Source organism: Martes martes (assembly GCF_963455335.1).
Source record: "Martes martes genome assembly, chromosome: 3".
NCBI lineage: Eukaryota > Metazoa > Chordata > Mammalia > Carnivora > Mustelidae > Martes > Martes martes.
In genome coordinates this window covers 116,430,100-116,443,618 of record NC_137890.1, presented here as the reverse complement: position 1 = coordinate 116,443,618, position 13,519 = coordinate 116,430,100, and the positions used below count along the sequence as shown (strand labels likewise).

At 35.0% G+C, this 13,519-nt stretch overlaps 1 protein-coding gene across 1 annotated transcript in view; it reads left to right on the top strand.

Annotated features, from left to right (window-relative positions):
- The window catches only part of FSIP2 (fibrous sheath interacting protein 2), a gene marked incomplete at both ends in the record, with an annotated part of 90,774 nt that extends 77,611 nt beyond the window's left edge, over positions 1-13,163 (top strand). Inside the window, 4 exons of the mRNA XM_080799173.1 lie at positions 3,701-3,747; positions 6,904-6,947; positions 10,299-10,368; positions 13,027-13,163. Coding sequence (XP_080655299.1) covers positions 3,701-3,747; positions 6,904-6,947; positions 10,299-10,368; positions 13,027-13,163 — 298 coding nt within the window. The remainder of the gene's footprint in view (positions 1-3,700; positions 3,748-6,903; positions 6,948-10,298; positions 10,369-13,026) is intronic.
- Positions 13,164-13,519: the final 356 nt, after the last annotated feature.

Below are 13,519 nucleotides of genomic sequence, written 5' to 3'. Positions count from 1 at the left end.
ATCACAATGGAATGAAATTTGAATATATAATACAACATATTTTCCAGAAAAAAAACTGAAAAAATTCACAGATATGTAAAAATTAACATATTCTTTTTTTTTTTAATTAACGTATTCCTAAACAACCAATGGGTCAAAGAACAAATCACAGAGGAAATCAGAAAATATCTGAGACAAATGAAAATGAAAATATACTTAAACTTATGGGGTGCAGTGAAAGTAGTACTAAGAGGGAAATTTATAGCTGTAAATTCTTAATAAAGATCTTAGGGGCCCCTGGGTGGCTCAGTGGGCTAAAGCCTCTGCCTTTGACTCAGGTCATGATTTCAGGGTCCTGGAATTGAGCCCCACATCGGGCTCTCTGCTCAGTGGGGAACCTCCTTCCCTCTCTCTCCCTCTGCCTGCCTCTCTGCCTACTTGTGATCTCTGTCTGTCAAATGAATAAACAAAATCTTTAAAAAAAAAAAATCTTATAACAACAACTTAACCTTTATACCTTAAATAACTAAAAGAAGAAAAACAAACTCAAAACTAGTATAAGGAAGGAAATAATAATAAGCAGAGATAAACAAAATACAAATTAGAAAAATAATAAATAAAACCAATGAAACATTGAGTTGATTCTTCAAAAAGACCAGCAAAATTGACAAAATTATTGTAAGATTGTCTATGGAAAAAAGAGAAGATTCAAAAAACTAAAACTATAAATGAGAAACAGAAACATCACAACAGATTTTACAGAAATGAAAGGATTAGAAGAAAGTACTATGAACAGTTATATGTCAACAATTTGGATAACTCAGATGAAATGGATAAATTCCCAGAAACACATGGCTACCAAAATTGAGTTATGAAAAAAATAGAAAATCTGAGCAGACTTATAACTGGTAAGGAGACTGAATCAGTAATCAAACACCTAACAAAGAAAATTTCAGGACCAGATGGTTTCACTGGTGAATTCCAGCAAACATTTAAGGGAGAATTAACATGAATCCTGCTCAAACTCTTTCCAAAAAAACTGGATAGGATGGAATATCTCCAAACTCATGAGCCAGCATTACTTAGATACCAAAAGCCAGAAAAAGGCACTGCAAGTAAACTGCAGATTAATATCCCTGATGAATGTTGATGGAAAAATCTTCAGCAAATTACTGGCAAACAGAATTCAACAGCCCATTAAAATATTTTATTCCATGACTCAGGTGGGATTATCCCAGGAGTACAAGGGAGGTTCAATATATAAAAAATATAATACAACATATTAACAAGATGAAGAAAATACACACACATTCTCATCTAAATTAATGCAGAAAAACCATTTAACAACACTCAACATCTTTTCAAAATAATAAAAACTCAACAAACTAAAAATAGAAATTACCTCGAAATAATAAAAGCCATATATGGAAAACCTACAACTAATACTGTACTCAGAGTGAAAGCCTATAGGATTTTTCTCTAAGATCAGAAATAACTGCCCACTCTTACCACTTCTATTCAACATGCTGGAAGTCCTGGTCAGAGCAGTTGAACAAAAATAAAAGGCACCTAAATTGTAAGATAAAAAGTATAATGTCCTCTATTCACAAATAACATTATCTTATATGTAGAAAATCCCTAAAGATGCCACACAAAAAAGAAACAAAAATTTTAGAATAAATGAATTCATCGAAGTTGTTGGATACAAAATCAACACAGAAAAATCAACTGCATTTCTATACAATAACCACAAAGAATCCAAAAGGGAAAACTAAAAACTACACAACATACCTGAAGGAAATTGAAGGAGACAAAAATTAATGGGAAAATTATGTTACATGAAGTAAGACTGAGAAAGAAAAAATATCGTATGATTTTACTCATAAGTGGAATCTAAAAAAAAATGAATGAACAAAAAGCAGAATCAGACCTATAAATATAATACAGAGAACAAACTGATCCTTGCCAAAGGAGAAAGAAGTAAAGATAAGTGGGAAATATACACTTTCAGTTATGGAATGACTAAGTCACAGAAATAAAAGGCACAGCATAAGGAATATAATCAATGATATTATAATAGCATTGTATGGGGTCAGATGGTAGTTACACTTGTGGTAAACACAGCATAATGCATAAACTTGTCAAATCACTAGGTTGTACACCTGAAACTATTGTAACATTGCATGTCAACTATACTCACATTTAAAAAATTTAAAAAGCAATTAAAAAGTTCATGGATTAGAAGATTTACTATTGTTAAGATGTCAATAATTACACAAAGTATTCTACAGATTAGTATTTTTATAAGAATTACATTTGATAGCATTTTTTACAAAAATAGAAAAAATTTATTCTAAAATTTATAGTTTTTCAAGGGACTCTTAATAACCAAAACAATGTTGACAAGGAAGAACAAAGTTAGGCTTACTGATTTTAAAACTTACTGCAAAGATATGGTAATGAAAACACTATGGTACTGACATAAAGACAGATATATAAAAAATGAAATAAAATAAAGGCCTATAAATAAATCTCCCATATATGGCCAAATGATTTTTGATAAGCATGCCAAGGCCACTTGGCTTCAAAGGGCAGAGTGAAAAGAATGGGAGAAAATACTTGCAAATCATATATCTATAAGGAATTACTACCCAGAATATATAAATAACTCTTATAACTCAGTAACAACAAAATAAAAAAAAAAAAAAACCCTGACTAAAAATTGAGTAAAGGACTTGAATAGGTATTTCTTCAAAGAAGACATATAAATGGGCAATAAGTACATGAAAAGATACACAATATCACTAATCATTAGGGAAGTACAAACCAAAACCACAGTAAGATGTTATTTCACACCCATCAGAATAGCTGTTATCAAAATAGAAAACAAAACCAACCAGAAACAGAAAATAACAAATGTTGGCAAGAAAGTGAAGAAATGCAATCCTTGTACATTGCTGTTGGGTATTTAAAATGGTGCAGTTGCTATGGGAAACAGTATGACAGTTTGTCAAAAAATAGAGTTACCATATGATCTAGTAATTACACTTCTGGATATGTACCCAAAAGATTTGAAAACAATCAGATATTCATATACTCATATTCATAAGCAGCATTATTAACAACAGCTAAATCCTGGAAGCAATTCAAGAGTCGTTCAAGAGAATGGTTAAGCAAAATGTAATATATACATTCAGTAGAATATTATTAAGCCTTAAAAAGGAAATTGTGACACACGCTACACGTATGAACCTTGAAGACATTATACTAAATGAAATAAGCCAGTTCCAAAAGAACAAGTACTACATGATTCCACTTACATGAGATACCTAGGGTAGTCAAATCATGGAAGCACAAAGTAAAATAGTGGCCCCTGGGAACAGAGAGAGAGAGGATAATGTGGAGTTACCCTCAGTTGGGGAAGATGACAAATTCTGGAGAATAGATAGTGGTGATGGTTGCACAACAATGAGAATGTCCTCAAGTACAGAACTTAAAAATGGTTAAGGTGGCAAATTTTATGTTATGTATATTTAACCAAAATTAAAAGTGAAAAGTCAATTTAGAAATCATTTTCATTTAATTTTGGAACTGAGTGATAAATTATTCCAGGTTTACTTCCATACAAAGAATAACTGACAGATTGTTCTTTTGCTTAACCAGTAATTTCTTCATTCAATAAATACACAGAAAATGAAATGTTCTCTTTCTTTTGTTTTAGTGAGACTGAAGATTTTACCTCGGATTCAAGTGACAAATTATTAGAAGGTTGGATTTATTATTTTTCTTAAATTAGAAAGCATTCAAAAAACTGCTTTACTGCTCTAATGAATTTTTCAGCTATTGCTTTTTGTTTACTGCTTTGATGATATTTTTAGTTATCAGACCTGAGGTTGATAGCTTTTTTTTTCCTGGGAATTTACCTATTTTTTGGAAAATAATCCAGTACTATATCACTGAACCAATTAGTTTGTCTTTGCTGAATTGCTATCAAGATTTTATTAATAATTTTGATCAAGAAAATGGTGTGACGTTATGAATTCACATTTACTATGCTCCTGTGAAAAATATTCATAAAATAAGGATGCACCATACAATAGCTTTTATCTGAGCCAGAACCCATTATACTAGAATTTAATGATTTCTTATACTTCCTTTGTGCTTAGTCCTACCAAAATATACAAAAAGTGTGTGGGGGGAAGGGAGTTTTTAGACCTAAATTTGTTTGCTCACATTAATATCTGACTAGTATAGACTTCAGTATTTTTAAAATAGTACCTACTCCTTAGAACATTTAAGAACTTTTTGGTTCTCTATTTTTTGAAACCTCAGAGGATCAATGTGGTTCCAACAATGACCATATGTACAAGAGGTAGAGTGACATGTTGACTGTAAAGTGGCTTTAAAACTCAAACCACAGGTTTACCCTTGGCTATTTCAGACACACAACCCACTCAAGGAATTACTTTAAAAACAAATTGTCTCAACTTGGAAGTGAAATTACTTTAATTAAGATGATTCCTAGAATAGCAATAAATATGCCAGAATTCCAAAAACACACCATAATCAGAAGATGTCACAATAATCACTGATCATACCGGTAGTATTGAAACACAGGCTACTAGAGTGAGACAAAAACCATTCTATACAAACCCCTTCATGTTTTCGTGAGGAAACACAAGCTAAGGATGATGAAGCAGTTCTGCCTAGGTTACTCTGAGTCTCAGGCAGCGCCAACTCTGGATCCTAAGTCTCCTGACCATAAAAGCAGTACTGTTGTTATTGTTTTCTTTTCCAATTTTGTGCAATGATCATGCTTAATTTTTACATCCTTCAGTAATATTTCACTTGCCCAGTTCAATCCTTATTCATTCATTCATTCAAATATTTACTGAGCATTTCCTTTGTGTTCCAGAATCCCACAACACTGACAAAGTCCTTAATCTCATAGAATTTACACCGTAACCTGGGGTGGGCATCAAAGGGTAATGACATAAACAAGATAATTCCAGATATTGATAGGTATTCCCCATCTCATCTGGGACAAAAGCCAAAGAAACCACGATAGCTTGCAGAACCCTACATCATCTGGATATCACCTCCCCCACCTTACCTAACTTCCTCAATCTCTGTCTCTTTGGCTCTCTGCTCCAGCCTCATGGGCCTTGCTGTTCCTTAAACATTCCAGGCATTGAGGGAGTTTGCTCTTGCGGATCCTTGTGTAAGAACTCCTCCCCCTACATCTGCATTGCTAGTCCCTCACCTTCAGGTCTTTGCTCAAATTTCACCTGCCCAGTGATGTCTTCTTTGATCATACTCTGACACTGTAGCCTCATTCCCACCATGGAACTAACTATTCTGCACCTGTGCTTATTTTTCTCACTGGCACTTATAATTATCTGACAGATCATTAATTGTTTTTTCACTCTCTCCTTCTAGAATGTGAGGTCCATGAAGACTACAGCTATATTCCCAAGAACCTAAAATAGGCAATATAATAGGAAGAGCATTTAGTAAAATAAGAGGGACAATGGGACTAACAAATGAGAGGCACAAGAATTCTGTTTTGGTTATGCTGAGCTTGAGGTACCCATTAGATATTTAAGTTGAGGTATCATATAAGAAATAGGATAGTTAAGATTGGAGTTTAATGGAGAGATTAGGACTAGAAAGTTAGATTCTTTGTTTCATTTAGATATACAATAAAATAACTTAAATCTGAATACCTGAGACCCTCAAATATCAGGGTTTTTTTCTTTGACTTTTCATCGAAACAAATTCCTAGTATATGCTGGGAAGTTGATAGCCATTTAGCCTAGAAACTTAAAAACCTAGCATTTGGAATGACAGCCCTGGAAGTAAACCCAATACCCTCAGTCATTTAAAAGCAAAAGTCAGTTAGTTCATTATGTGCAATATAGAGTCAGGCAGTTTAAAAAGATTATCAACCAACAATAAAATTTTACCAATATTGTCAGATAAGTGCAATCATCAGTCCCTCTCATATCTGAGTTAATGGAAGTTCTACTAAAACTTTTTTCCCCAAAACCTACATTGATCCAAAGGATAATGCAGAGAATGACCACATACTGGCCCTTGATGATTACATTTCTGTAAAATGCACAATATTTTTATATAAGATATCTCATTGCATCCTTTTGTGAGACAGCCAGGGAAGACAGTCTCATTCACATTCTACATAATGAGGAAACAGTCAAATAAGTTAGATTCAATTTGCCAATGTTCATACAGCTCTAAGAAATGAAGCTAAAACTCAGACTCAGATTTTCTGCCTCCCTAGTAGACAGTGTTTGTAAAAATTTTCTCATCATTTCTAACTCCTTAGGCTAAATTTGTTTTATAGGCTTCCTAACCTCTCCTGGAACTTGGGCAACTTTTGGTTCTGTAGCAATTCCTCCAGATTTCCTCTTTGTATTGCTTCAAAATTCTCCTGGTTCTCACTCAAATTATTTCATAAGACCAGCATTTTCCTGTTAGTGCCAATTATCTGCTTTTAATTAGCTATGTAGAATCTAAGACTGTTAGAGCTGGAAGGCCCCTTGGAATCATCTATGAGGTAATCTCTCATTTTACATGTAAACAAATAAGCCTATAGAGATTGAGTAGTTGTGCATGAATATGTGGCTCTGAAGTTATGGAGGCTGCCTCTCCTACCAAATCATATTTCATCTTTCATAATTCCAAAAGGAAGATCTAAGACATGCCCCAGAATTCCAGGGATCTTAACTATTTCCATGTTATTCTCACTGTCTATACACTGAAAGTAATAATAATTTTTTCTACCTGCCTAAATTCTAGAACTTTCTGGTGAAAAATAATAAGACCAGGTTTGTCTCAGTACTATTCATGCCTCCAAAAAAAATATTGTTTTTCCTTTTTTTTTTTTTTTCCACTTCCCAACAGGAACTTCTCAAGAGCAAACACCAGAGAGTTCAAACAGTGTCAAGGTAAATATTTTTCAATAAACTATAAATGGTATACATGGGGTCCAGTTGAATATAGCTCAGTTTTCAAGGTCAAATCTGGGCTTGGGTGGTACGATCTGAGGAACATCAGAAAGAGTACCCCTATGCACAGTTTCTTCCTGCTCAGGTATCTCCCTCTGGCTGAGACCCGTGCATGGTACTGGAAAAATCCCCTAATCAAAATTCTCACTTTACAATTAAATTATTCCTTGCATATGTGCACAGAATAGGCCACTGTTCTTCCCTAGCACCTACATACAATTCTGTTCCTAAACTCTGTTACTGCAGTCTCTGAAGAAAACCCTACAGAGAGTCACTCCATCCTGTCTAGGGCAGGTAGACTCCAAGTGAGGAACTTGGAGGAAGCAGGGAGGGACTAGAAGCTTCAAAAACAGAGGAAATGGGCTTGCAGAAAATTCGTGCAGATTCCATCTATTTTTCTGTGTTCCTAAAGACTGATTGTTTAAAGGCAGCTTTCCAAATGGCCCAGCTACTCTCCACCATAAACTCAGGAAATTTCGTCTTCCTTAATCCTTTTTAGAAATTTCCAATAGAGTAGTTTCAGAACCAAATCTTACAATTCTTATTCATGCCAAATCCCGAAGATGCTGGGCTAGTTCCTCATTCAACCTAATGCTCATTTATGAATATAAACATCTATTTGACAACCTCGGGCTGCGTTTAGACCATATTTTCTAAGTAAAATCATTCGGAAATAACAGAGAGAGAATCTCTGGACTGACAAGCTGATTACAGACTATTCCTTGTGCCAGGCTGAATCCCTGACTAAGCTGGACCCTTTTGGCTCTTTGCCCTTCCTCTCTCACTTGCAGCTTTTTCCATGGTGAAACATCTTTGAAATTGGTATATCCAACCCCGTTCGAAGTAAGGTAGAGTAAGCACATTCTACCTCATCTCTCTCGTTTTACAACTAAAAACACTGGACAACTACTGAGGATGCTGAAAAATAAATAATAGCTGAAGTTTGAGGAAGGAAGTAAAAACTCAAAGAATCACCAATACCATTATGAGTTTCCTGCTGTCCCCTGCCCCCATATCTCCTAGTTTAGTTAGATCCAGAGCAGTTCAAATCCTGGAATTACTTAGAAAGAATAGGCAGAATAAATCTTCAGGAGAAACCATTGCTCTCCTATGAAAATTAGGAACAAGTTCCTGTGGACTGGGAAGTAGAAGAAGCTCACTTTTTCCCCACTTTTCCCCCCCTCCCTTGGTTCTGCCTCAAGGCAAGTTTCAGACATGAAGCTACACAGCAATGGCAGCAGAGGCTGCTGAGGCACTTAAAACTCACAGAAAATCCTTCCCTCTGACCAGAATAGGAAAAGTCTCCAGTAACCTGAAGAATATTAGAAGGAAATCTACTTTTTTCTCTGCTGTCTTTTGTCATTTCACCCTAGACAGGGATGCAGTTATGGGATGTGTGAGATAGCACACAGGGAGGGTAGTCACAGCATTTAGCCATAGAACCAGAAAAGGGGACTTATGAGTGTTAGAGGTATTAAAAAAAAAAAAAAATCAGAGAGAATCATCAAAAAAGGATCCCCTAAAAATCTGCTGAAAAGTCTCTCCTGAGCTGTGCATGTATGGAACTGACATGAACTTGTATAAACAAAAGGCTTTGAGAACTTGAACTATAGCTTTAATAGTGGTGCATACACAGAGATTAAAAAAAAATACTGCTGAGGCTTTGGAAATTGAATTTACATTGGAAACACTGCCATAGAAGACAGGGTAGGATATGTGGTCTGAATCTAAGTGGGTTAGCTACCTAGTTAAGCAAAAAAAAAACAAACCCAAAAACAAACAAACAAACAAACAAAACAGACAAAAAACTCAACCGTCTCCAGAGGATACTAACAGTTCTTTGAATCTCATAAATTATTTTAAATGCCCAAAACAGAATCCAAAATTACTTAACATGTAAAGAAATAAGACAATGTCTACAACTTCTAAGGGAAAGGACATGAGATGCCAAGTGCCAAGACTTTGGAATTTTCAGAAAGAAACTTAAAGCAATGATAATAATAATGTTCCATCAAGAAATGGCATATACTCTTAAACCTAATGCAAAGATTCATGTTTCCACCAGGACTTACATATACTTACTCATCTGAGACACTTGGTGGCATCTGCCCTCTGCTTTTAGATTAGGGATTCTCAAGTCAGTCTCACACGTGTGGACATTTTTTTTAAAGATATCGATATATGCCTCATCCTCAGAAATTTAAATTCAATTGGAGATGTGGGACCCAGGGATTCATATTAAAAAAGAAAAAAAAATTCCACATGTAACTATTATAAGCCAATACTGAGAATCAGTGCTTTACATAGTCATGGCTCCACTTTATTCCTCAGCCATCCAGAAATATATTAATAAATAAGTTGCCTCAAGTCCTCATGGAGGAACTATGATAAAACTCTTATAATATCTGATGGTCTTGGGGCGCCTTGGTGGCTCAGTTGTTAAGCATCTACCTTCAGCTCAGGTCATGATCCCAGAGTCCTGGGACTGAGCCTCACATCAGGCTCCCTGCTCAGCGGGAAGCCTGCTTCTCCCTCTCCCACTCCCCCTGCTTCTATTCCCTCTCTCGCTGTGTCCCTCTGTCAAATAAATAAATAAAATCTTTATAATATCTGATGGCCTTTACATAATCTATACATAACACATTTTATGTTTCATATATTTAGGCCTTGATTCATTTCTCTTCGATTCCCTTATTTAATAACCAGTATTATAAAATATTTACAGTGAAGCCCAGCAACCTACCTCAGTTTATTTTATGCATTTCTGAGAAGATTGCTACTGCTACATTCAAAGAGGTGATGTAGGCCTACAGAATAAAACTAGTATCTGAGCCATGTTCCCTAACTGACTAGGTCCCCATAGCCACTTCATTGCTCCAGACCCCAAAACGCCTAAGATTTCCATAACAGCAAACTGGAGTTACACAGTGAACATCCATTTTCCTTCCCCACTTACCATTATCTCTAGCATCAGAAAAGAATTTATAATTCGTTGTTTATTTCAATCCACCCAAAAGACTGAGGGGGCAGACAGAGCCAGTATTTTTTTGTGACGTAAGATGCCTAGTCATCATTTAATGGTGGCTAAGGTCCACATCTATGACAAGGGTCAATCCTAGGTGCCCTAATTGGCAAAAATTATGAGCCTAAGACTCAGAGAATAATTTTAGGGCTTCAGAGCATAGATGCTATTTATGCAATGGTTGTACTACATCTTTGGGGGATTTCTAGGTATCTCTAGTGTGTAGTGTCCAAAACACACTAACTATATAATTTGCTTTGTCTTGGCAGTTTATCACCATCTTTGAAGGAAACAAGAATATTACTGACAGTGCATATTCCTCAAAAGAATTCATTTCAGGTACAAAATGTGCTATACTTTAGCATTCCTCCTGGAATGACTGGTTTCTCCCTTCTACTACTGACACCTGAGATTGAGTAATGAGATTGAAATAATATACTTAACTATGTATATGTATGTGTTATAGGCCATTCTCAGTTTCTTATGTTTATTATGTAGTTCTTTTACTTTAACCTCAAAAGTAACAAATAATGGAGCTAACATTTATTAGGTACCAGTTATCTCCATTTTATTAAAGAGGAAAGTGAGAGTCATTGAAGAGGAAAGCAAGAGTAGGTTACTCAAGATCACTTCATAGCTAATAAGCTGCAGAGCTGGGATTCAAACACAGATCTTCCCAACTTCAAAGCTTAAGCACATTCAATATGACAATAATTTATACACTCAAATACCACGGGAGCCAGACAGTTACTATAAACAAGAGAAGTAGGTTGAGCAGGGGTGTGGATCCACTGGAGATGGGGTGTCCCATCTAAAGGAGGAGATGATAATCCAATCACTGACATACTGTTGCTTGCTTTTCCAGTTCAAGTCTTAGCCTTTTTCAAAAGAAGCTGGAGATGAAAGTTTTATGTGAAAATTCCCGACTTTTAAATTTTATCAGATCATTCAAAGCTTTGTGAAATGTTTTGTAGACAAAACTAAACTTGTCTATATATCCCCTATACCATACTACTCTCCCTCTGTCAATCATAAAGCCCTAATTTACAAAACAGAAAATGGAGGTAATAATCACATGAGTTTACACAGTCAACAGATGGAGAGCTTTTAAGGCCCCAAAACAGATCTTCTGACTTTGATCCTCCATTTTTGCTTGCCTCCATAATGCGATTCTATATTGTTGCCACTGTATCAGAATGAGCCCCATGTTGGATAATGATCAAAGATAGTCTATAGTTTTGTTACAAAAAGAACTATTAAAGGACAAACACAGGGTTCACTACTCTCTGTAGGGATGAGCTTCATGTATGTTATTAACCTATGATACTAGCCACCATTGGTCTTGAACAAGGTACAAGGAATCTAGAATGGATGCATATTTGAGGCAGTATCCTCAATGTGTTTCCAGGAACTACTTTGCATTAGAATCATCCAGTGTATTTTTTAACAATGCAGATTCCTGGGCCCTCTCTTAGACTGCCCAAGTTAATGTCTCTGAGTAATGGTGCCCAGGAATCTGAATTTTTAATAAGAATACCAATTTTTAAGAATGGAAGCTCCTTAACTTCTCCAATGAGAATTTCAAAGTCTTGCAACAATGTCTCGATCATGTTAGTAAAAAATTTATCTTGCTTTTTCAGAATGTACATCTTTCTCTTTCATCCATGCTTTTGTGTCTTATCCACTGCAGATTTTGGCTGTTTCCTTTTAAATTCTTAGGTTATTTTTTAAAACAATAGTTATATTATTATTATTATTATTGTATATTATGTATATAATTTGTATATATTATGTATGTTATATATAATACTATTATTATAATTAATAACTATGTGGTTAAAAACCTAAATATGCTTTTTTGTTCTTCATAGTTAAATTTACTATAGGTTATCTTAGCTTTAACCATAGAATATTATCTTGCAAAAAAGACATCTCTAAGTAACGGCAAGAGGTATAGTCATGAGCTTTGGCATGCATTAGAATTAAGAAAATATTGGTTTTTACTGTCATGTGTGTTTTTATGCCCCGTCATAAAGTTTCAAAAAAGTACATAAATGTTCACTTTTGTCTTTACATGTCTACATGTAAAAATGTCATTTTGTGATAATTAAAATATGATATTCTTTAAGACCCCATATGTTCAATAAGTCATGTAGAAAAATGAATCTAAATGAAAAATATTTTATTATTTATACAGTGTTACCTCACATATCAAAAAAAGCACTTAAAGTTAACTAACTGAAAATTCACCCAAAGGAGGTGAGAAATTATACCAATTTTAACGCACTTGTACTTGCACATAAGCACTCTGAAATGGATACTCTTACTGCACAGAGTTGAAAGTTATTTTCCCATGTAAGTTTAGCTCATCAGGCATTTTCTAAGAGTGTTCTGCTAGATAAAGACAGACATTCTTTGCATACCTGACTAAAGAAGCATCAGAATACAGTAGGTGTATATGCTATACAGAGTCAGAAAGCTGGATCCTATTCCCAGTGTGGCCATTTTCCACTCATATGACCTTATGCTAGGTATTTGACCTTGCCAAGATTCAGTATTCAAAAAAGGAGAATTTCCTATTTCCTATTTCCTTCCTATTTCCCCAGAAGACTGTTAGCAGGGCCAAATCAAAAGAGTCTTTGTGAATGTTTTCTGTTTGTTTGTTTGTTTTTTAAGATTTTATTTATTTATTTGACAGAGATCACAAGTAGGCAGAGAGGCAAGGAAGAGAGAGAGAGGAGGAAGCAGGGTCCCTGCCAAGCAGAGAGCCCGATGCGGGACTTGATCCCAGGACCCTGAGATCATGACCTGAGCCAAAGGCAGAGGCTTAACCCACTGAGCCACCCAGGCGTCCCTGTTTTATTTATTTTTTTTTAATCCCATAAAGTATTGTATAAATGTGTCTTTCTGAATTCTAAATCATCAATTCTGTAATATACCTTCTCTCAATTAGAATGTCTAATAAATATCCATATTACTTTTTTGCTTTATCCACAGAAACTCTCAAGACTAGTATTTCCAAACAAGGATCTAAAATGCTGGCAAAGGTATCTTCAGCTCTGTCAAAGGTGTTTTCTCGAACTAACACCAATATTTCCAAATCTTCCTCACCACCACACCAGGATGAGCACTGAAGTTTTTATACCTGATATAACCATGCTTACTTTCCTTAGGAAATAAAATGGTTTTAAAAGCATAACATACTGTTCTATATGTTGATTTTTATAAAATTGAGCAAAATTTTAAGATCAAAAGAAAGTCCAATAGAGAACTGGGTAAGAGAAAGTTTTAATGAATGCTTTTCATAAGCATTTTGGTATGAGAAGGGTATTAGTATTACCTGTGTGTCATTAGGATAAAGAGACAAAAAGTATACAAAGTAACTAGTTAGCACTTAAGCAACCACCAACAAATGCCCTTGGATGTTTCCTGTTAAGTTTTTGGAGGGTATTTTCACCAAAATAGTTAGAAAATTGAGATAACACTCAAA